We start from the raw sequence: 22,997 nt of genomic DNA, 5'->3' as shown, positions 1-22,997 counted from the left end.
TCCGGGTTCTTTCCCCCGACCGGTTGTGGCGGGAATCCATCTTAAACTCGGCTAGCTCGGTTAGCTTCGCTTCCTTTAGTTTGTGTCTTAACCAGTTGATTCTAGCTTCATTTAGAACGTAACACGAACACTAGAATCGGGTATCGAGGTCCGTTTTATTTAAATAGTTAACTACAATAACGTTGTGTCTGTCTATCAAAGACATTTAGTCAAGAAGTAGCTTGAATCCATTTGCAGCAACCGCTAAGCTAACAGTGAGCTAGCTCGGTAGCATTAGCCGCCATTAGCAGCACTTCAGCAGAATCCATTTGTGTAGCTTAGTCTGCTCAAGCTAGTTTAGGTAACGTTAGCATTAAATAAACCAGGTTAGAAGAAGAATGGCAACAGGGAGAAGACAGATGAAGAAGAAACACCCAGAAGAAAAATTAGATAAAAAGGTTTTTGATTTTATTACAGAAGATGAAAAGAAAGAGCTGAGCGGCTCAGAGGAGGATGTGAGAGAAGGTAAGTGTACCGCTAGCTAATGGTAGCTACTGTTAGCTAACATTACGTAACATACATATATAATATATATATATATATAATATTATATATATATATATATATAAAATATTATATATATATAAAATATTATATATATATATAAAATATTATATATATATATATATATAATATAAATACATTAGAATGTTAGTTTAAATGTACAATATAACTAAATGCAATGCATTGTTTATGCAAAGTTGAATTATTGCTCACAATTATTGAACATCACTGATTATCATGTGATTGTCATACATTAAATGTGTTGTAACTCTGTTGTCCTGTTCTACACATTACATCTATTGCACTTCTGTCCATCCTGGGAGAGGGATCCCTGCTCTGTTGCTCTCCCTCAGGTCTCTCCCTCTTTTCTCCTGTTAAAGGGGTTTTTGGGGGAGTTTTTCCTGTTCCGATGTGAGGGTTCCGGGACAAGAGGATGTCAAATGTGTACATATTGTAAAGCCGTCTGAGGTTTTGGCCTATACAAAAATTAATTGAATTGAATTATAATCCTATGTAATATATTTTATTCTGAAATGGATCATTCTGCAGAATGAGTACTTTATTTTAAGTATATTGAATTCTAAAACTTGTAAAATTACATTTTGAATGCATGATTTTTTATTTTAAAAGTATTATTTCAGTATTTCTACACTGTAGTGTTACTACCTTTATCTGAATAAAGTTAGCATTAGCTTTCTAGCTACTAAACGAACATTAATAATTCATTTCTTTGTCCCCAGATGAAACTCCGATGGGGGAAAAGTCGGCCAAGAAGAGACCAGCATCCGACTTTGAAGAGGAGGCAACGAGTGCTGTCGGGTATTCAAACTCTTTAATTACAGCTTCATTTATTAGCTATATTTAATGTATAGTTATATTATATATATTATGTGATACTCTGTGCAGCAGCTAACATTTAAAGCTACGTCTCTCTCTCTTTTCTCACCTTCAGAAATGAGGTTCACTCCATGTTGGAGAAATTCGGAGGTAAGCAGCTTGGTGCAGGTGTGTTTGTTTTTCCTCTGCTCGAAGCGTTAAAGTCGTTCTCCTGTTTACTTCATCTTTGACCAGCTTTTATACCACAGTATTGATGATTTTATACTTTATATCCTACACTATATTATGTACTATTATACTACTGTTATAGTTGATGGTATCATATAGCTTTACATGTAGCGTTACTATACTTAGCTGCTACTAATCACACCACTATGTATATTTGTATTGTATTTCATATACTGTACTCATTATTTCACCTTTTCTCTGTGTAGCTATACATCAATATTTGTGTCCTTTTTCCAACAACAGCTCATCCTATTCATATAAAGTCCTGTGTAAACGGAATATAAACACCAATACTCACATATTGTATTGTCAGTATATTAGAGTTATTGTTCTGCTTCCAGCTGACATCAGTAAGGTGATGCAGGCCAAGAAGAAACGTCTGGAGTCTCTGACCAAGAACTACATGAAGGGAAGTCAACACAAGCTGGAGCAGCTGTGGAACACCTACCATGGACAGAGGTGAGGACACATCATCATGAGTATCTGATACTGCTGAGGAGTACAATGACACACTATATGAGGGGGGGTGAAGTGGAGAGTAAGACAGTATAGAAGTTACAGTATTATGAACTTAAATATGGGCTTAGTGTATATTTACATCTTCGTTTATTCATCTTTTGAGATGTTCTTTGAGATAAAACACCTCACAAATGTCCGTGAAAGTAAAGTACATTTACTCAAGTACTGCACTTTCATTTTGATGTACTTGTACTTTACTTGAGTATTTCTATTTTCTGCTACTTTATACTTCTACTCCTCCACATCTCAGAGGAACACACAGTACTTTCTACTGTACTACATCTCAGAGGTACATATAGTACTTTATATTGTACTACATATCAGAGGTACATATTGTACTTTATACTGTACTACATCTCAGAGGTACATATAGTACTTTCTACTGTACTACACCTCAGAGGTACATATAGTACTTTATACTGTACTACATCTCAGAGGTACATATAGTACTTTATACTGTACTACACCTCAGAGGTACATATAGTACTTTATACTGTACTACACCTCAGAGGTACATATAGTACTTTATACTGTACTACATCTCAGAGGTACATATATTACTTTCTACTGTACTACATCTCAGCGGTACATATAGTACTTTATACTGTACTACATCTCAGAGGTACATATTGTACTTTATACTGTACTACATCTCGGAGGTACATATTGTACTTTCTACTGTACTACATCTCAGAGGTACATATAGTACTTTATACTGTACTACATCTCAGAGGTACATATTGTACTTTCTACTGTACTACATCTCAGAGGTACATATAGTACTTTATACTGTACTACATCTCGGAGGTACATATTGTACTTTCTACTGTACTACATCTCAGAGGTACATTTAGTACTTTATACTGTACTACATCTCGGAGGTACATATTGTACTTTATACTGTACTACACCTCAGAGGTACATATAGTACTTTATATTGTACTACATCTCAGAGGTACATATTGTACTTTCTACTGTACTACACCTCAGAGGTACATATAGTACTTTCTACTCTACTACACCTCAGAGGTACATATAGTACTTTATACTGTACTACATCTCGGAGGTACATATTGTACTTTCTACTGTACTACACCTCAGAGGTACATATAGTACTTTCTACTGTACTACATCTCGGAGGTACATATTGTACTTTCTACTGTACTACACCTCAGAGGTACATATAGTACTTTCTGCTGTACTACATCTCGGAGGTACATATTGTACTTTCTACTGTACTACACCTCAGAGGTACATATAGTACTTTCTGCTGTACTACACCTCAGAGGTACATATAGTACTTTATACTGTACTACATCTCGGAGGTACATATAGTACTTTCTACTGTACTACACCTCAGAGGTACATATAGTACTTTCTGCTGTACTACATCTCGGAGGTACATATTGTACTTTATACTGCACTACACCTCAGAGGTACATATAGTACTTTATACTGTACTACATCTCGGAGGTACATATTGTACTTTCTACTGTACTACATCTCAGAGGTACATATAGTACTTTATACTGTACTACATCTCGGACGTACATATAGTACTTTATACTGTACTACACCTCAGAGGTACATATAGTACTTTATATTGTACTACATCTCAGAGGTACATATTGTACTTTCTACTGTACTACACCTCAGAGGTACATATAGTACTTTCTACTGTACTACATCTCGGAGGTACATATTGTACTTTCTACTGTACTACACCTCAGAGGTACATATAGTACTTTATACTGTACTACACCTCAGAGGTACATATAGTACTTTATACTGTACTACATCTCGGAGGTACATATTGTACTTTCTACTGTACTACACCTCAGAGGTACATATAGTACTTTCTGCTGTACTACATCTCGGAGGTACATATTGTACTTTATACTGCACTACACCTCAGAGGTACATATTGTACTTTATACTGTACTACATCTCGGAGGTACATATAGTACTTTATACTGTACTACACCTCAGAGGTACATATAGTACTTTATACTGTACTACACCTCAGAGGTACATATAGTACTTTATACTGTACTACATCTCGGAGGTACATATTGTACTTTCTACTGTACTACATCTCAGAGGTACATATAGTACTTTATATTGTACTACATCTCAGAGGTACATATTGTACTTTCTACTGTACTACACCTCAGAGGTACATATAGTACTTTCTACTGTACTACACCTCAGAGGTACATATAGTACTTTATACTGTACTACATCTCGGAGGTACATATTGTACTTTCTACTGTACTACACCTCAGAGGTACATATAGTACTTTCTACTGTACTACATCTCGGAGGTACATATTGTACTTTCTACTGTACTACATCTCAGAGGTACATATAGTAATTTATACTGTACTACATCTCAGAGGTACATATTGTACTTTCTACTGTACTACATCTCAGAGGTACATATAGTACTTTATACTGTACTACATCTCGGAGGTACATATTGTACTTTCTACTGTACTACATCTCAGAGGTACATATAGTACTTTATACTGTACTACATCTCGGAGGTACATATTGTACTTTATACTGTACTACACCTCAGAGGTACATATAGTACTTTATATTGTACTACATCTCAGAGGTACATATTGTACTTTCTACTGTACTACACCTCAGAGGTACATATAGTACTTTCTACTGTACTACACCTCAGAGGTACATATAGTACTTTATACTGTACTGCATCTCGGAGGTACATATTGTACTTTCTACTGTACTACACCTCAGAGGTACATATAGTACTTTATACTGTACTACATCTCGGAGGTACATATTGTACTTTCTACTGTACTACACCTCAGAGGTACATATAGTACTTTCTGCTGTACTACATCTCGGAGGTACATATTGTACTTTATACTGCACTACATCTCGGAGGTACATATTGTACTTTCTACTGTACTACACCTCAGAGGTACATATAGTACTTTATACTGTACTACATCTCGGAGGTACATATTGTACTTTATACTGTACTACACCTCAGAGGTACATATAGTACTTTATATTGTACTACATCTCAGAGGTACATATTGTACTTTCTACTGTACTACACCTCAGAGGTACATATAGTACTTTCTACTGTACTACACCTCAGAGGTACATATAGTACTTTATACTGTACTACATCTCGGAGGTACATATTGTACTTTCTACTGTACTACATCTCAGAGGTACATATAGTACTTTATACTGTACTACATCTCGGAGGTACATATTGTACTTTCTACTGTACTACATCTCAGAGGTACATATTGTACTTTATACTGTACTACATCTCGGAGGTACATATTGTACTTTATACTGCACTACATCTCGGAGGTACATATTGTACTTTCTACTGTACTACACCTCAGAGGTACATATAGTACTTTATACTGTACTACATCTCGGAGGTACATATTGTACTTTATACTGTACTACACCTCAGAGGTACATATAGTACTTTATATTGTACTACATCTCAGAGGTACATATTGTACTTTCTACTGTACTACACCTCAGAGGTACATATAGTACTTTATACTGTACTACATCTCGGAGGTACATATTGTACTTTCTACTGTACTACACCTCAGAGGTACATATAGTACTTTATATTGTACTACATCTCAGAGGTACATATTGTACTTTCTACTGTACTACACCTCAGAGGTACATATAGTACTTTCTACTGTACTACACCTCAGAGGTACATATAGTACTTTATACTGTACTACATCTCGGAGGTACATATTGTACTTTCTACTGTACTACACCTCAGAGGTACATATAGTACTTTATACTGCACTACATCTCGGAGGTACATATTGTACTTTATACTGCACTACATCTCGGAGGTACATATTGTACTTTCTACTGTACTACACCTCAGAGGTACATATAGTACTTTCTGCTGTACTACATCTCAGAGGTTGTGTGTGTGTGTTTTTACAGACAGAAGATGACTCAGCAGTATTCCCAGCAGGTGTCCTCAGCTCTGCAGCAGTGGGAGTCTGAAGCTCAGCGAGCTGAAGAACAGGAAGAGAAGCTCAACGTATGTTCACTTCCTCCTTTGATTGGTTAGAAAAAGGTTGCATGCTTGATGCTCTGACCTCAGTGAAGAGAAAAACCCTCGATTCTAACAAGACATCATGCTAGTGACTCTTCTTCTACAGAACCTGTTCAGACATGTTAGTGACGCTGTGACTCTTCTTCTACAGAACCTGTTCAGATATGTTAGTGACGCTGTGACTCTTCTTCTACAGAACCTGTTCAGACATGTTAGTGACGCTGTGACTCTTCTTCTACAGAACCTGTTCAGATATGTTAGTGACGCTGTGACTCTTCTTCTACAGAACCTGTTCAGACATGTTAGTGACGCTGTGACTCTTCTTCTACAGAACCTGTTCAGACATGTTAGTGACGCTGTGACTCTTCTTCTACAGAACCTGTTCAGATATGTTAGTGACGCTGTGACTCTTCTTCTACAGAACCTGTTCAGACATGTTAGTGACGCTGTGACTCTTCTTCTACAGAACCTGTTCAGATATGTTAGTGACGCTGTGACTCTTCTTCTACAGAACCTGTTCAGACATGTTAGTGAAGCTGTGACTCTTCTTCTACAGAACCTGTTCAGACATGTTAGTGAAGCTGTGACTCTTCTTCTACAGAACCTGTTCAGACATGTTAGTGACGCTGTGACTCTTCTTCTACAGAACCTGTTCAGATATGTTAGTGACGCTGTGACTCTTCTTCTACAGAACCTGTTCAGACATGTTAGTGACGCTGTGACTCTTCTTCTACAGAACCTGTTCAGACAGCAGCAGAAGATCCTGCAGCAGGCCCGAGTGGTCCAGAACCAGAAGCTGAAGACCGTCAGAGAACTCTACGAGCAGTTTGTGAAGGCAATAAACCCTTTAAACACATCTCATACATATGATATACAAACATCTCATACATATGACATATAAACATCTCATACAGCTCTTTAAGTCCAGCTGGTGTTTGTTGAAGAAGTCAAGGTGGATCTGTTTGTTTCCTCCTCCAGAACATGGAGGACATGGAGAAGAGCCACGACTCCTTCCTGCAGGGGGCGCAGCAGGAGCTGAAGAAGGAGATGTCCACGCTGCAGAAGAAGATCCTCATGGACACGGTGAGTTAGGACTCATCCACTCAGTGGCCTCACAGCTGATGTCACAGATTGATTCAATATATTGTTGACAACAAATGACATGTTGTCAATAATACAAAATGATCAAAGGTAGTATTCAGCATTTCCTTTAAAATGTATTTTATTATATCCTTTAATGTTTTGTTACTTGTTTATGTCGTTAAACTGCGAGACAGACAGACAGACGGAGAGATACAGAGAGACAATATATTATAGTATATATATTATAGAATATATATAAATATATATTTTGCAGTATAGTGACACGGGCTGTGATGTCAGAAGTCAGTGATGTCACATCCTGTTGTCCTCTTGTTTCCACAGCAACAGCAGGAGATGGCGACGGTCCGTAAGTCTCTTCAGTCCATGCTGTTCTAACGAGCTACTTCCTGCTTCAGGGATGCATTCTGGGTGTTGGAGTATTCATGCTTATTGTAGTTTGTTGCAAAAACCGTTTTTACAGAAGTATGTGTTCAGCTTCTTTTTTACTCGTTTAATAAGAATATTTATTGTTTGTTGAAAATTGAAGACAAAGAGTTTCAAAGTTTAAATATAAAATACAAAACTGACATCATCTCAAGCTTCTGAGAAATAAACTTTAGTTTATATGCAGACTTATTTTGAAGTCAACGTGTTTAAGAGTTCTGTTGACTATTAATATTATGTGTTGTTACAGTACAGGAATAAATAAAATGTGTTTTTATATCTTCTGAATAGTGAAGATGTTTTTATTTTATTTTCAACATAATACAAAAATCAGACCGAAGAAAAACAGAGTGTCTGTGGGTTAAGATCCAAGTACACACACACATATATATATATATATATATATATATATATATATATTAGTGCTGACAAGTTAACGCGCTAACGTCGACAATTATTTTATAGCGCGTTAACGCATTTTTTGTTTTTTTTTATTTGTAAAGTGCGTTGCTCACTGGCAGCGGTGGAGGAAGTCTTCAGACTACGTTGATGCAGCGTGAGGGAGAAGTAGAGATAAACTAAAGCAACACAAGCTAACAGATGCTACAGAGAAGTGGAGACAAACTGCAGGTTAGTGTTGTGGAAGATGTCGGTCTGAGGAACGTTCTTAGGATCGCAACGAATGACGGCACGTACAAGCACCGTCACCTTCATCACCTCTGAGTTACAGCATCATAGTGATGAAGAGTAGAGCTGGGTCACCGTCATCACCTTTGAGTTACAGCATCATAGTGATGAAGAGTAGAGCTGGGTCACCTTCATCACCTCTGAGTTACAGCATCATAGTGATGAAGAGTAGAGCTGGGTCACCATCATCACCTCTGAGTTACAGCATCATAGTGATGAAGAGTAGAGCTGCATCACATGCTCTGACTGTCATGAAGACACAACACACACATGTAGATGAAAGGTGTGAAACATGTTGTTCCTGTTGCACAGCAGTGGAACGTTTCACACACACACACACTGAGCACAGATAGTGAAGAGATAGAACTGCTGCTGTGTGAAGAGAACACTGCTGCTAACAACAACCTGATGTGTTTAAAGTGTTTACACACAATGTTATTCACCTTTAGTTCATAGAGCAGCACTTTAAAATAAAAGTGCACAATACACTACTTTATAATTCATTATTGAACTTTGCCATAACAATGAGATTAATTGAGATTAAACATTGTAATCGTTGCCCAGCACTAATATATATATATATATATATATATATATATATATATATATATATATATATATATATATATATATATATATATATATATATTGTATATAAGTCACATAATGGACAATATTGGTTTGAATCCTATTCAGCTCATAATCTTCTTAGATTAGATGTGAGGATATAAATCCTCAGATTATAAAGTGTTATTTATGTTTAATAAATTATATCTTTAAAATAGCAGCATGAGAGGATGAATCCACGAAGAGTGAAGGCTTCAAATAAAGTGATGTCACAGCGTCATTAACGAAATGTCCTTCAAGTATTAATAAAACTAAAATGTAGTCAGAAGGTCAAGAATCACATACGAGACACTCGTCGTCTTCAAACTGATTTATTTCAACTATTTGTAGAAACTTGTATCATAGAAGTGTTCTTTATAAAGATCACCAGTTTTTACCTGCATCGTTTTTATTTCAATATAAAATTATGTATAAAAATATGACATGATCAGTTGAAACATAATCTTGAGGGAATAATGTGTGATCATGAGGCGCTGACCTGGTCTACGTTTGATTTAAAGGAGACATATTCAGCGTCATACTTGTATTCTATGTTTCTAATGGAACATGCTCTAATGTTCAAAAAACACATTCATTATCTGAATAAACCTGAATTCACACTCTGTTTGGAACGCTCTGTTTGAGTGCCTGTCTCTTTAAGACCACAGGCTGCTCTGATTGGCTGGTGGGCGGTTTATTCCAATGAGCCTGTATGTGACATACAAGAGGAACCAAATCTGATTGGCTCGTTAAATCACATGTTTTCTGATCAACGTAGACTGAAACAAACCCTGTAAAGAACTTTATTTTGGTTATTTAGGATGTTTATATTAGATTTATTTATTAATATTATTTGTGGAGTTTTAAATGAGCAAAAATACATCAAAACAAATCAACCTCATGTTTCTTGTATTTATTGTTTAAAAAAGTATAAAAAGAAAAAGTCATTCTTTATTGACCTGAGACCCTAAAAACACTCGTTTAGTTCCTGTTAACTAAGAATCCCACAAACACCAAACGGTTAATTCAGACCCAGAACCAACAGAGACTCAGCAGAGTCCCCGTCAGACTCAGAGCCAGAGTCAGGACCGGTGGCGCCGCAGCCACAGCGGAGCCGGTGTTGCAGAGGTTGCTGCTGCAGCATCGGTACGTGAAGCCAGAGATCGCCGGGAACATCTGGGACAGACGGGAGTTATCACAGTCTGTGTACCGGATACACTGACGGATGGTCTTACCTCCTGGAGGGACAGACACACGGTGAGAACAGGCACGCGGCGAGGACAGGCACACGGTGAGGACAGTGATCATATAGACACTGAGACTGGTTCAGGACCAGGTAGAAGATGCTTATAGTGACTTTAAGGTCAGTACTCACCTCTCTCACTCAGAGAGATACAGGAGTCTTCATATGTGCACTCCTGGACGTTCTGACAGCGTCCAGTGTAATCAGAGCACTTGTAGCAGCGAAGTCCAGAACCTGAAGAAGAAGAAGGAGAAGATGAAGAAGAAAGAGAAGGAGGAGAAGAAGAAGTGTGTATTATGTGGCGTCCCCTAGTGGTGAGGTTGCGGATTACAATGAGACAAGAGAAGAAGAACTGTGAACTCTCTACAGGCTCTTTGGTTTGTGTCACGGGGCATGATGGTGGACTCAAACGCAGACCAGAAGTAGAGTCAAATGGGAATTTAATAAACACTTAAATCAGAACATGAACACTACAAGAACACACCGGGAATCCAGGGACGAGACAAGAGACGAGGCAGGACAGGCAGACGTGGGAAACCGGGAACAGGACAAGACAAACAGGCGGGTAGAACACAAACAATGACCTGGCAGTGAGTGACTGAGAGGCAGGGGTTTATAAAGTGGCTTGAACAGGTGAGGAGAGTTGTGCTGATGAGGGAGAGCTTGATTACTGATCAGGGACAGGTGAAGGGAGTTAGACTGGTGCTGAGGGAGTGACTGACAGGTAGAGTGAGGAGCTACATAAAGAAACACACACAGAACACAGAAGGCAAAGCCTGATCGTGACAGTTTGTCCATTCAGGGCTTCTGTAGAAACATGAAGAGGATCTGCTCCGTAAGCAGACACACAAGGTTCATTCTAACGAAAACACAACGATTAAAGAAAACTACTTATTCATATTTTATTACATTTCCATTAAATTATGTTCAGTTTCTCCTCCAACGTTGTGAAGAACAGCTAAGACCAGAGGAGCTCCTTTAGACACACTCACACACTGATGATGAAGAGTTGGAAAGTACGTTTACTGAAGTACTGTACTCAAACACAATGATGAGGTACTTGTACTTGTATTTCCATTTTCTCCTTCTCTTCTTCTACATCTCAAAAGTAAACGTTGTGTTTTTTACATTAATTTAATAACTTTGGTTACTTTGCAGATTCAGATTATTAATATAAAATGTATCAATAGCATGATCTATGCAGGAATTTAAGTTTCCACTCTGTAGTATAAGTACTTTTATCTCTGGTTCTGTTAGTTTAAACTTGTAGTTTTACTGTGTTTCTGTCCTTCACACTATAAAGGCTCAACGGACGGATACTGACTGATACTATAATGTAGATGTTTGTGATGCGTTCACTCACCCACACGAAGCATCCCACAACAAAGCAGCAGGAATAATCCGAGGCAGGGCGTCATGTCGTCTCCCTGCAGACCAGGACCAGGACCAGGACCAGGAGACAGGAGGAGTTCAGGTCTGGGGGTCTGGCTGTGTGTTGGTGTCCGGTCTGTTCCACTGTGACGCTGTGAGGCTGTGAGGCAGCAGGCGACTGAGAACGGCTCTTTGTCCAGCGGACCACAAAGACTCGCTGTGTGGCCAAACCTCCTCCTCCTCCTCCTCCTCTTCCTCACTTCATCGTGTTTATGCTGCTTCTCGTCTCTTACAGGCTTAACCAATCAATGTGTTATCAATGTGTTAACACATTGATAACACATTGTGTTCAATGTGTTATCAATGTGTTAACACATTGATAACACATTGTGTTCAATGTGTTATCAATGTGTTACATTACATTATCAAATGTAATGTAAATGTAATGTAATGTTAACAATGTGTAAACAAATGCATGTCGATGTGTCCTTGAGCAAGACACTTAACCCCAAAATTGCTCCCGTAGTTGTGTCTACGGTGTAGAAATGTGATAGACTCTGAATTGTAAGTCGCTTTGGATAAAAGCGTCTGCTAAATGACTGTAATGTAATGTAATGTAAACAATGTGTTGTCACTGTGTTATTATTGTGTGGGTGTTCTGGGTGTTTATACGTCGGTGCTGCGGATCGGTTTACATTTAAAGAACGTGACAGAGAATAAGAACATGTGATGTGATTATAGAAACATCTGTCTCTCTACATTCATACACTGATCACTACTGTGATGAGAAAGGATACTGTTATAAATAAATAGAGGTTTTTATAGTTTATTAAACATCATCCTATCCCCTGATCATCGTACCTGTCCTTGTGATGGTGTCGAGGGCGGTTCCTCTACGTGGAGCAACACTTCAAACATCAGCTTCAGGTGAAGATCTCGTAGCTTTGCTCTGTTCTCACCAGTCACACATTCACTCAACTGAACAAACTACCAAAGTACTGCACATCAGATGTCTTTGAATGTTTTTACCATTTGAAACAGAAGAAACAGAGAAATCATCTTAAAACCAAAATCCACCAGTTAGGAGCTCTGGAGTCAGATCACAAGCCGAACGTGTGAAGATCACAAACACGTTCAAACACAATATTACGTTCATGGACAGAAAGTAAAGCAACGAGCTCCACGCTGCTCAGGGATCACTAGAGAAACACTCAGATCCTCGTCTGACTGAACATAAGCTTCATATTCATGCACACGATACAGACATGCAGCATGAAGCATCCAGGAGAAGAGGAGACACACAGACGTACTCTGTGCTGAGAGTTACAGGAGACTAATAATAATAATAATAAGAGATAATTCTATTCTCGTGTGTGTGGACAGAAAGCCCGGAGAATCTGCCGAGAACATTTCTGTTTCTATCGGTGCTGATTGTGTTTACGTGACTCCTACTAATGAGAGAGACATACATGTATATATATATACACATATATACATATATATATATATGGTATGTAGAACAATATGGAATACTGTCATAGAAAACATATACATAATGTATGTATTATATTGTAATAAATAGTTGAAATGAGCTCTTCATCATTAAAATGCTGTTTATATGAATGCATAAATATTTATATATATATATATATAAATATATTAGTGCTGGGCACGCTAACGCGTTATTATCGCGTTAACGCAGTTTTTTTAATTATTATTAAACGACATTTTTAACACAAGAACCAGCAGCGAGTGGTGAACAGCTGTTTGTGTGGCGTCTCTTCCGTCTCTTCCTGTTTCCTTCACCTACACTCCCCTGGGTCCTAAGTCCCTCCTGTACAGCTTCTTATCACCCTCTATGTACCAACGTACATTTATAACAAATACCACACACATTACGGTAATCAGCGTTGCATATGTGTCTGACCACAATACCACAAAAAAGCAAAAAATAAATGATTCATTTAAATTATGTTTTAGAGTTTTTAAAGTGTTTTGTTTGTAATATGTATAATAAGCATCATTTAGTATCACTACTGAGAATTTAACAAACATAAAAACATGACGTAGATAGGTTTGTAGTTTTCAAGAAGTATATTTAAATATCATCTCTTACACACATGAAGATAAAGTTGTGAACACCGGCTGAATATCTATGATCAGAATCATTATAACTGTGTTATAACTGCTGCTGTGTAAAGGGAATACTGCTGCTAACAACAACCTGATGTGTTTAAAGTGTTTACACCAAATGTTATTGACCTGTTGTTCATATAGCAGGACTTTAAAATAAAAGTGCACAATACACTACTTTAGAATTCATTATTGAACTTTGTCATAACAATGAGATTAATCGTGATTAAACATTGTAATCGTTGCCCAGCACTAATATATATATATATTATATACATATACGAGTACATTTACTTTTACTTTTAGTACTTTCAGAACATTTTGATGCTGATACTTTTACTTGTAACGTAGTATTTAATTGTGTGGTATTACTACTTTTACTTTCTTCCACTGATCAAGATTCCCGACGTCTCATCAGAAAATAAAAAGTCCAACGTTGACATAAAGAGTTATTGAGCTGCTGACTCTCAGCTAATTAGCATATTTAGCAGAATGTCGAACTCTTCCTTTAACTTGAGGACACAAAGCTAATTTTACAAAACTTTTGTAAAAAGAAATAAGTGAGTCTGCCTGTCTCAGCTTACATGTATCAAACACAGGCATAACACATAAACACAGGCTTAATATTATAAAACACGACTACAGTAACAGCTCAGTATCATCGTGCAGTATTTATTCTCTTAAAGTCCAGTTATTTAAAGCCTGAGCTGTGGCTGCAAACACACAAACATGAAGCCGATGCATCAGAAGACATCTCAGTAAACAGCTGGCAGCAGTGAACATGTGGACGCAGCGCGGCGGAGCAGCGTAGACCTTTGTGTCGCTGTGGCACAATCACCTGATTCAAGAGAAAAACAGTCTCCTTAAAAAGCGGCTCAAAAGCACTTAGAACTATACACAGTTTGTACAATATACACAGTGTGAAGCAGGGACGTCTGCATCTCTTATAGAAATATAAAGCCTTCATACATCCTCCACATGACGCTCAATGGACCTTCAGATCGACCCTCTCTGATTGTTCCCAACGTATAACGGACTTCTATTCTGCCAACAAGTGCTTTGCTTCTGTGTGTCTAGTGCAGGAGAACTCCGTCAACGACGTCCATCAGTGAACAAAGAGGACCTCAGCGTCCAGCTGAACGTGGACTCTGAGACAGCGAGTCTCTGGACTAAGACATTCACACTGAGGAGTAGTTTGTAGTTGTTTTACGTCTCCGTCGTCATTGTTCTGCTCATTTTCTCTCTATTTGTCGACACTTTGTAGCTCTTTTGTGTCTCTTCAGTCATTTTGTATCTCTGGTTATTTTGTGGTTGTTCTTCATGTCTTTGTGGTCACTTTACATTTCTCTAGTCCGTTGTGTCTCTTTCTTGCCGTTTTGCATCTCTATGATCGATGTTGTCTCTTTTCTGTGTCTCTTCAGTCATAGAAGCCGCTTTGTTTCTCATCTTATCTCTGTGCTTGTTTTGCATTTCTGATCTTCATTTGCGTCTCTTTGTGGTCGTCTCACATTATGTTGTTTTGCATCTTTTAGTCGTTTTATGTCTTTTGTTGTTGTGGTTTTGTGTATATGAAGTTGTTATGCATCTTATTCTAGTCGCTTTGTGTCTTTTGGTAGCTGTTTTGCATCTCGATGGTCATTTTGCATCTCATTGTAATCATTTACTGTGTTTTTGAGTCTCTTTGCGGCCATTTTGAATCTTTGTGGTTGTTTTGCATTTCTTATCTTTCTTGCGTCTTTGTGGTTGTTTTGTGTCTCTTTTAGTGTCGTTCTGCAGCAGAGCCCTTGGTAGGCCTGTTTTATACTTCAGCCATCCAGCTGAAGGGAACATTGTCACAGACAGAGGTCTGCCCAGTGATGAAGTGGTTCCCAAACCGATACAATAATTGTTTATGTTTAGGCCAAGTTTTCATTTTTACTACTGCAAGAAACTGGATGTTTCAAACGTCTTTATGTTTAGCTTGTCGTTGTCTTTCTTACTAAACTAGTCTTTCCTCAGTCTTGATCAACTTATAATCGACTGAATCGAAAGCAGAGAGTTCTTTCAGTCTTTGCAGGAAGAATATCAGAGTTTGTAAGTTTGTGACAATAACTATACCGAAGATCAGCAGAAGAACTGCAAAAGTACAAGTAGCCTGGTTGGGAATCAGTGGTTGAGGAGCGATGCTGCCTCACTTCCTCAGTATTAGTGTGTCAGTATCTTGCTGCAGCACTACACCACTGTGCTTGTCTGTTAGATTACGGGGTAGAACTCTGTGTTGACGTCAACGCTGTGCAGGACAGACTTTTGGTCACCGGCTGACATCCTGTTTAACACCTCAGCTGACAGAGAGTAACTGCTGCCAGACTTCTCCTCAAACCAGCTGTCCAACGCTCGCTTCCCATCAAAGTTGGCCATGGGCGGTCCGTTAACTGCCACAGTCAGCAGGTCGTTCATCTGCTCCAGTGTCAGCCGGGAGCGATTGTTCCTGCACATCTTCTGCAGAGACCCTCTGCCTTTATCGCAGCAGGCCGTGGAACTGGGCAGGACCCTGACAACCTGCACAATCCGATTCAGCAAAGGAAAGCGCTGCTTGTACCTGCAGATGTGACCGATGACCTCTTTAAAACCGTTCATACTGAAGTAGTCTGCTTTCAGATCCTTCCATTCACCCACCAGGCTACCCCTGGCCTCCGTCCTGGCCTGGGAGCCCTCCTGACCCCCACACGGAATGGAGTCCAGATGGTTGAATATCACCTGGATTTCTTCCTCCCCGTAAGCTTGTAAGTCCTCCCGATTATGGGGCCAGGTGGACAGGTCCAGGACCTTGCAGGCTTTGGCAAATGTGCGGCTCTGCAGGTCCAGCCTCTGAGATAGGATGCCCTGGCTCCTGTTGCAGATCTTTTCCCTGATGGACTGAAACTTAGACTCTGCAACTCGCAGGTTCTTCAGAGCAACGCCGTTAAAACTTTCACGGAAATTTTCTTCAAATTCCTGCAGATACTCTCCAGGGCAGTCCACCAACCTACCGATCTCCAGAATGGCCTCCTCTATCTTGGCTTCCACCTGTGACACCAGCAGGTACTCTCCCTGGAAGGTGAAGGCTAATCGTGAGAGAACAGCTATGATGTCCAGAAGGAAGTAGATGAGCTTCACTGACTGATAGTCCATGAGGAACTGGAGGAGGGTGAGGGCGATGGCCGCGGCGTCAGCCCTCTGCGTCTGGCTGCTGATCTCCTTCAGATGGGCGACTACCTCCAGGTAATCTTTGATGAGAGCGTTGAGGACATTTGGTTCTCCAATGATCCATCGAATGGCTCTAATGTCTCCAAGGAACTCTGTCTCCTCCGACAGTGTTGGAGCAGTGGATCGCAACTCGGCCATCATGCGAGGGGAGTAGCGGTAGAAACTGAGGAGCTGCTTGAGGTTGTTTTCCAGATCCTCCAGGCAGGAGAGCTCCTTCCCACTGATGGCATCCAACACCTCTAGATGGGGCCGATGGATCATGATAGGGAGGCAGAGGATCCAAGGGAAAGTCTTTTGTACAGCTATGTACAGGTTGGCTCTCATTCCTGAGGAGATGTTGGTGCCGTCTACCCCCAGACCCACCACCAACAAGTCCTGAAACCTGAGGCCGAGGACACCAAAGGCTCGATCCATAGCCTGGAGATATCCGTCCACACTGGCCATGCTCAGTCTCTGCAAGGACAGGAACTCTGTGTTCGGGGAGCCCTCATTGGTAATGAACTGGACGTAGACCGCTACCATGTCTGAGAAAAGGTCGTCATTTTGGGCATCCATTATGACACTTAGGAAGGGAGACAGGCGCATCTTCTCAGCCAGGTCTTCCTTTAAAGCCCGGGCGATGTGGTGCAGGAGGATCTGACAGTCTCCGTCATTCATGTATTGGTCCACCACTTTGAGCTCACACCTCTTCAGCAGCTCCGCCAGTGAACGGAGGTCGGAGAAGGGTCGTCCCTCCAGGGCCAAGTGGTACGCCGCGTTGAACAGCAGCGTCATGTTCTTGCACATCTCCTCTGTCTTTTCCGGATGCATGCGCAGCTTGTACAGCTGCAGACACTTCTTGTGGAGGTTGCTCTGGCTGTGGAGCTTGATGGTGTGGATCTTGAACTGCTTGGAGCCGATGATGAAGGCAGAGGTTCGGGATGACTGGACGGTGTACTGGCGGCAGACGTGGCACCACATCTCGTTGAGAGTTGGCGAGTAGCGGAGGAACCAGAACTTTTTCAGCCACTCCTGCTTGAAGCGACGAATCCGTCGGCCTCCTCCCGAGGAAAGCTTCAACGAGTCTTCTGGAGAAATCACAAGATCTGCAGCAATCGAGTCATCAGCCGAGTCCACGTCTGGGTCGTCTTCATCCAAAACCACCTGAGTGGGCGTCAAGGGCTCCATCACTGCAAAGAAAAACAGATTCAACTTCTGATACGAGGTTTACGTTCACACCATGCAATGTAAAGGACCATGTAAGATATTATTTTAGCCATGCTAGTAGGACGACTCTGTGGATGTTCATGTAGTGCTGGGTGGTATGACCAAAAATGCATATCACGGTATTTTGTAAGATTCTGGCGGTTTCACGGTACATCGCGGTATTTTTTTTTTCGCATTAACGCATTAATTAATTAATGCCGAAAACTAACACAAGAACCGCCAACCGGCCAGCGAGCGGTGAACAGCTGTTTGTGTGGCGTGTCTTCTGTCACTTCCTGTTTCCTTCACCTACATTCCCCTGGGTCCTAAATCCCTCCTTGTACAGCTTCTTATCACCCTCTATGAAATACGACGTTTGCAAACAGTGGTTGCGCAACTCCCAGTCATCCCTGATGAAGTAAGACATACCTTGGATCCAGTGTTTTAATCATTGCTCTGTACCCGTCTGTAGCGGGACCATGTCCTTGCAGAGCTGGATCGTTATTGTGTCCATAATGTCACGCCACCGCTTGCTTTTTTTGTCATAAGCAGTGCCTCGAGCAAGTGCCTCTTGAACCGATGTCTGACCCTTTGGCTTCACTGTTTCACTCGCACTGACATTACTGGTTGACGGCCTCGAATCTGAGGACCGTAATCGCATACACTCTTCGTATTCCAACACATGTTTTCGGCTGAGGTGATGGAGTAAATTGCTAGTGTTGCCACCAGAGGCAATAACAGCGGCTCGACAAACTTTACAATATATCGTCTTTTGATCTACGTCGGATTTTTTTAAACCAAAAAACCTCCAAACAGCAGACGCAGCTCCTCTCTTGGGCACACATTGTATCGGTGCATCTCCGGTTTCTCTCTGGTCCTCCTGCATCGCTCTGTTCTGTTCTTTAATGTAGTGACGGAGCTTCTTCTAGCTGTTCTAGCTGTACCCAGCATGCAGTCCGGCGGGGTAATTTTATAAATGTACAATTATTATTAGTGTTACTAATTGTTTATGTGTCACAAACTGTTGTGCTGTGGTGTTTTATTGTTAAAGAGCGTTAGTTGTGGGTTGTTAATTGTTGTTATAAAGTTATAACCATGACTAGGGTTCCCTCTCAATACACATAAGACAACTAGCTCCGACTGTAGCGCTCTCAGCGGCGAACAATATATTTTGCTGCCTGTTGAGGAGCGACAGTAGTTGTTTCGGTATGTGCACCGGTATGACGGTATATGAAATATTCATATCATACAGGAAATTAAAACCGGTATACCAGTTGAACCGCCCAGCACTATGGTCATGATGCTCCTAAACGCAACTATGAAGCCATGATTGACTCGATTGAGACCAACAGCCATGTGGTAACTCTTGAGGACACTTGGATAATGTTGCAGATATAGATTCCATTGTTTGCTAATTTTTGTAAAAGAAATTCATTTTTTTATGATTTCTGTTACTATAACTGTGTTATTCTCAGAATCAGAATCAGAAGTGTTTATTAACCAGAGTATGTTGCACATACAAGGAATTTGACCTGGTGGATGGTTCATAGCATTAAACAATCAACACAGTGCAAAGAATAGAAAATATTCAAATCTACAGTAAAATAAAGTGCACAGAGAAACAGATAACAGTATTCTGCACTAAAGACATGTTCTAGTTCTCTCTACTTCTAGTCATGATGGTTCTGTTTCCAGAGAGGAGCAGGACTTTTATTTTGAAAATCAAAACCACAGAGAGAAAACACCTTGAAACTGCTTTGGGGTTCAGAAGGTTAGGAATTCAAGCAATCATTTTTCAGAACGTACCTTGAAAATCCTCGACGGGGCCTTGCTCGGGATGGGGCGGGGCCTGATGCTCGGGATGGGGCGGGGCCTGATCTCGTTGGGTCAGGGTCCGTCCAGACATTGGTGGACCCCGTTCTCCTATGACACGGGACAGCTCCTCCTCCAGCTCCTGGATCCTCCTCTTCAGTTTGACACAGTTGGGGCAGAAGGAGGTGGACGGCTCCTCGCCGCTCTGGTTCTCCTCCTCTTTCTCCTCCACCTTCAGTTTCGGTACGTTAAAGCCGCCGTCAGACGAGTTTAACCCGAGCGCTGTTGCTTTACACTCACTGTGGAGGGAAGACCGGGACCTGGACTTGCAGGAGTCCTCCAGAGAAGCCTCCAGGACGTCTTTGAAGATGAGGTCGATCTTCTTCCTCTTGGCAGGAGGCTGGCCGTCCGACTCCTCGCTGGATTGTTTACTGGGGCTAGGTTTGCCCTGCAGAGCAGACTGCAGGCAGGGAGATTTAAAGTCCTCCTGAACGTTGAAGACTTTCAGCGTCCTGGTATCTGGAACAAAACCGGTTTCTTAGCAGCAACTCAAGACAAGCGGCAACCAGTCTGAAGAACGAAAGCAACAAAACGGCCAACGTCTCCAGCTCACATGTCTCTGGCTCACATGTGCCTGGCTCACCTGTGTCTGGCTCACCTGTGTCTGGCTCACATGTGTCTGGCTCACCTGTGCCTGGCTCACCTGTGTCTGGCTCACCTGTGTCTGGCTCACATGTGTCTGGCTCACCTGTGTCTGGCTCACCTGTGTCTGGCTCACCTGTGTCTGGCTCACCTGTGTCTGGCTCACCTGTGTCTGGCTCACCTGTGCCTGGCTCACCTGTGTCTGGCTCACATGTGTCTGGCTCACCTGTGTCTGGCTCACATGTGTCTGGCTCACCTGTGTCTGGCTCACATGTGTCTGGCTCACCTGTGCCTGGCTCACCTGTGTCTGGCTCACCTGTGTCTGGCTCACCTGTGTCTGGCTCACATGTGTCTGGCTCACATGTGTCTGGCTCACATGTGTCTGGCTCACATGTGTCTGGCTCACATGTGTCTGGCTCACCTGTGTCTGGCTCACCTGTGTCTGGCTCACCTGTGTCTGGCTCACCTGTGTCTGGCTCACCTGTGTCTGGCTCACCTGTGTCTGGCTCACATGTGTCTGGCTCACCTGTGTCTGGCTCACCTGTGTCTGGCTCACCTGCATCCAGGTTTTGGTCGATGCTCTCCTGAGAGACACAGTGAAGTCGTTGGATGTAGTCGTCGCTGTACCAAACTCTCAGCTTCTCTCCGGCGGCCAGCGTCCGACTCACTCTGAAGAAAATGTTTTTACCGCGTTGAAACGCAGTCAAGTTCCTGTCGCTCTCCTCTGACGAGGTTCGGACGAACCTGCAGGTCACAAACGTCAAAGGAGATACTTTAAAAAAGAACCCTCGTTGTGGCTTTCGTCTTCTTAAATAGTCAAAGTCAACAACACAACAATTAAAAGACTCTCATAGACTGTTTACTGTGTTTGATGGAGAATAAACAACTTGTTCGCTGTATGTAAATTAAATAAAAAACGTTACCTCATCCAGTTGGCTTTGGTCTCATCGCTGCCATCGATGGACTGATACGTGTTGTTAAAATCAACGATCTGGAACATCAGAAAAAAAAAAAACTAGTTCAGAGCTGGACTTGTTTAAATCTGGTTCTCAACTGTGACTGGAACTGGACTAGTCTGGTTCTAAACTGGTCTAAACTGGTTCTAAACTGGTCAAGACTGGTTATGAAAAGGTCTAGACTGGTTATAAACTGGACTAGTCTGGTTCTAAACTGGACTAAACTGGTTATAAACTGGTCAAGACTGGATATAAAAAGGTCTAGACTAGTTATATACTGGACTAGTCTGGTTCTAAACTGGTCAAGACTGGTTATAAAAAGGACTAGACTGGTTCTAAACTGGACTAGTCTGGTTCTAAACTGGTTCTAAACTGGTCATGACTGGTTATAAAAAGGTCTAGACTGGTTATAAACTGGACTAGTCTGGTGCTGGACTAGTCTGGTTCTAAACTGGTCAAGACTGGTTCTAAACTGGTCAAGACTGGTTCTAAAAAGGTCTAGACTGGTTCTAAACTGGACTAGTCTGGTTCTAAACTGGTTCTAAACTGGTCAAGACTGGTTATAAAAAGGTCTAGACTGGTTCTAAACTGGACTAGGCTGGTTCTAAACTGGTCTAAACTGGTCAAGACTGGTTATAAAAAGGTCTAGACTGGTTATAAACTTTTGTAGACTGGTTTTTAACCAGTTTAGACTTGCACTAGACAGGTTTAGACTGGTTCTAAACTGGTTGTAAACTGGACTAGACTGATTCTAAACATGTCTCGACTGGCTCTAAAGTGGTCTAGTCTGCTTCTAAACTGTTTGAGACTGGAACAGGTCTAGATTAGTTCATAACTGGTGTCAGACTGGTTGAACTTACTATCCAGGAGAAGAAGCCGGAGGATTTGTCCTTGGACACCAGCTGTCCCTCGTATGGACCAAAGACCGCCCCCCTGGGGATGTTTGAATCCAGACAGCGGACGTCCACGTCGTCCCCCTCAGTGAAGACCTCCAGGCCTGATGGGACAGTGAGCGCCGCCCTGTTGGCCGACCCCGGGGCCGCAGGTGTATCGGGGACGAACAGCGGGGGCCCGTGGGACGGACACTCCTTCTGGAAATAGTCCTGACACTCCTCACAGACTGGAGGACAAAGACCTCATCTTTACAAAGTGGTCATCACGTCAGGAGTTAGTCTTCACACTAACAGCGTTATTAATACACCATTCATTAAAGATACACATATCAAACACTGTTAGGATGAATCATGAAGGAATAAAACTGTAAATCACATTTCCGTCTATAACGACAGTTTGGGATCATTCAGGTAGTAAAGTTTACTAACGACCGTCGATGGTCCAATCACAGCTGAACAACGAGACCGTTTATGGATTATTGATCGTTCTTTGAGGAGAA

General features: G+C 41.2%; 3 protein-coding genes across 4 annotated transcripts in view; 1 reads left to right on the top strand and 2 right to left on the bottom strand.

Annotated features, from left to right (window-relative positions):
* The first annotated feature begins 130 nt into the window (after positions 1-130).
* On the top strand, positions 131-7,993 carry sycp3 (synaptonemal complex protein 3). The gene is made up of 8 exons (XM_076077577.1): positions 131-504; positions 1,284-1,362; positions 1,496-1,530; positions 1,950-2,067; positions 6,103-6,202; positions 6,954-7,052; positions 7,196-7,300; positions 7,643-7,993. Exons 1-8 carry the CDS (start codon positions 378-380, stop codon positions 7,694-7,696), a joined length of 717 nt encoding a protein of 238 aa, XP_075933692.1. The 5' UTR covers positions 131-377; the 3' UTR covers positions 7,697-7,993.
* Positions 7,994-9,935: 1,942 nt separating this feature from the next.
* cd59b (CD59 molecule (CD59 blood group) b) lies at positions 9,936-12,653 on the bottom strand. The gene is made up of 4 exons (XM_076077547.1): positions 12,513-12,653; positions 11,644-11,947; positions 10,413-10,514; positions 9,936-10,275 (listed from the first exon to the last, which is right to left on the bottom strand). Exons 1-4 carry the CDS (start codon positions 12,567-12,569, stop codon positions 10,064-10,066), a joined length of 675 nt encoding a protein of 224 aa, XP_075933662.1. The 5' UTR covers positions 12,570-12,653; the 3' UTR covers positions 9,936-10,063.
* Positions 12,654-14,442: 1,789 nt separating this feature from the next.
* prdm11 (PR domain containing 11) overlaps positions 14,443-22,997 on the bottom strand; it is a 13,028-nt gene continuing 4,473 nt past the window's right edge. Inside the window, exons 3-7 of one of the 2 annotated variants that reach the window (XM_076077545.1) lie at positions 22,465-22,724; positions 21,572-21,639; positions 21,190-21,392; positions 20,001-20,525; positions 14,443-18,178 (exon numbers count right to left, since the gene is read on the bottom strand). In XM_076077545.1, coding sequence (XP_075933660.1) covers positions 16,017-18,178; positions 20,001-20,525; positions 21,190-21,392; positions 21,572-21,639; positions 22,465-22,724 — 3,218 coding nt within the window. In that variant the 3' untranslated portion in view covers positions 14,443-16,016. The remainder of the gene's footprint in view (positions 18,179-20,000; positions 20,526-21,189; positions 21,393-21,571; positions 21,640-22,464; positions 22,725-22,997) is intronic. The other variant, XM_076077546.1, reaches the window with a different exon arrangement.

Source organism: Anarhichas minor, unplaced genomic scaffold (assembly GCF_050575085.1).
Source record: "Anarhichas minor isolate MPS153535 unplaced genomic scaffold, ASM5057508v1 ptg000061l, whole genome shotgun sequence".
Lineage (NCBI taxonomy): Eukaryota > Metazoa > Chordata > Actinopteri > Perciformes > Anarhichadidae > Anarhichas > Anarhichas minor.
This window is presented reverse-complemented; position numbering and strand designations above follow the sequence as displayed.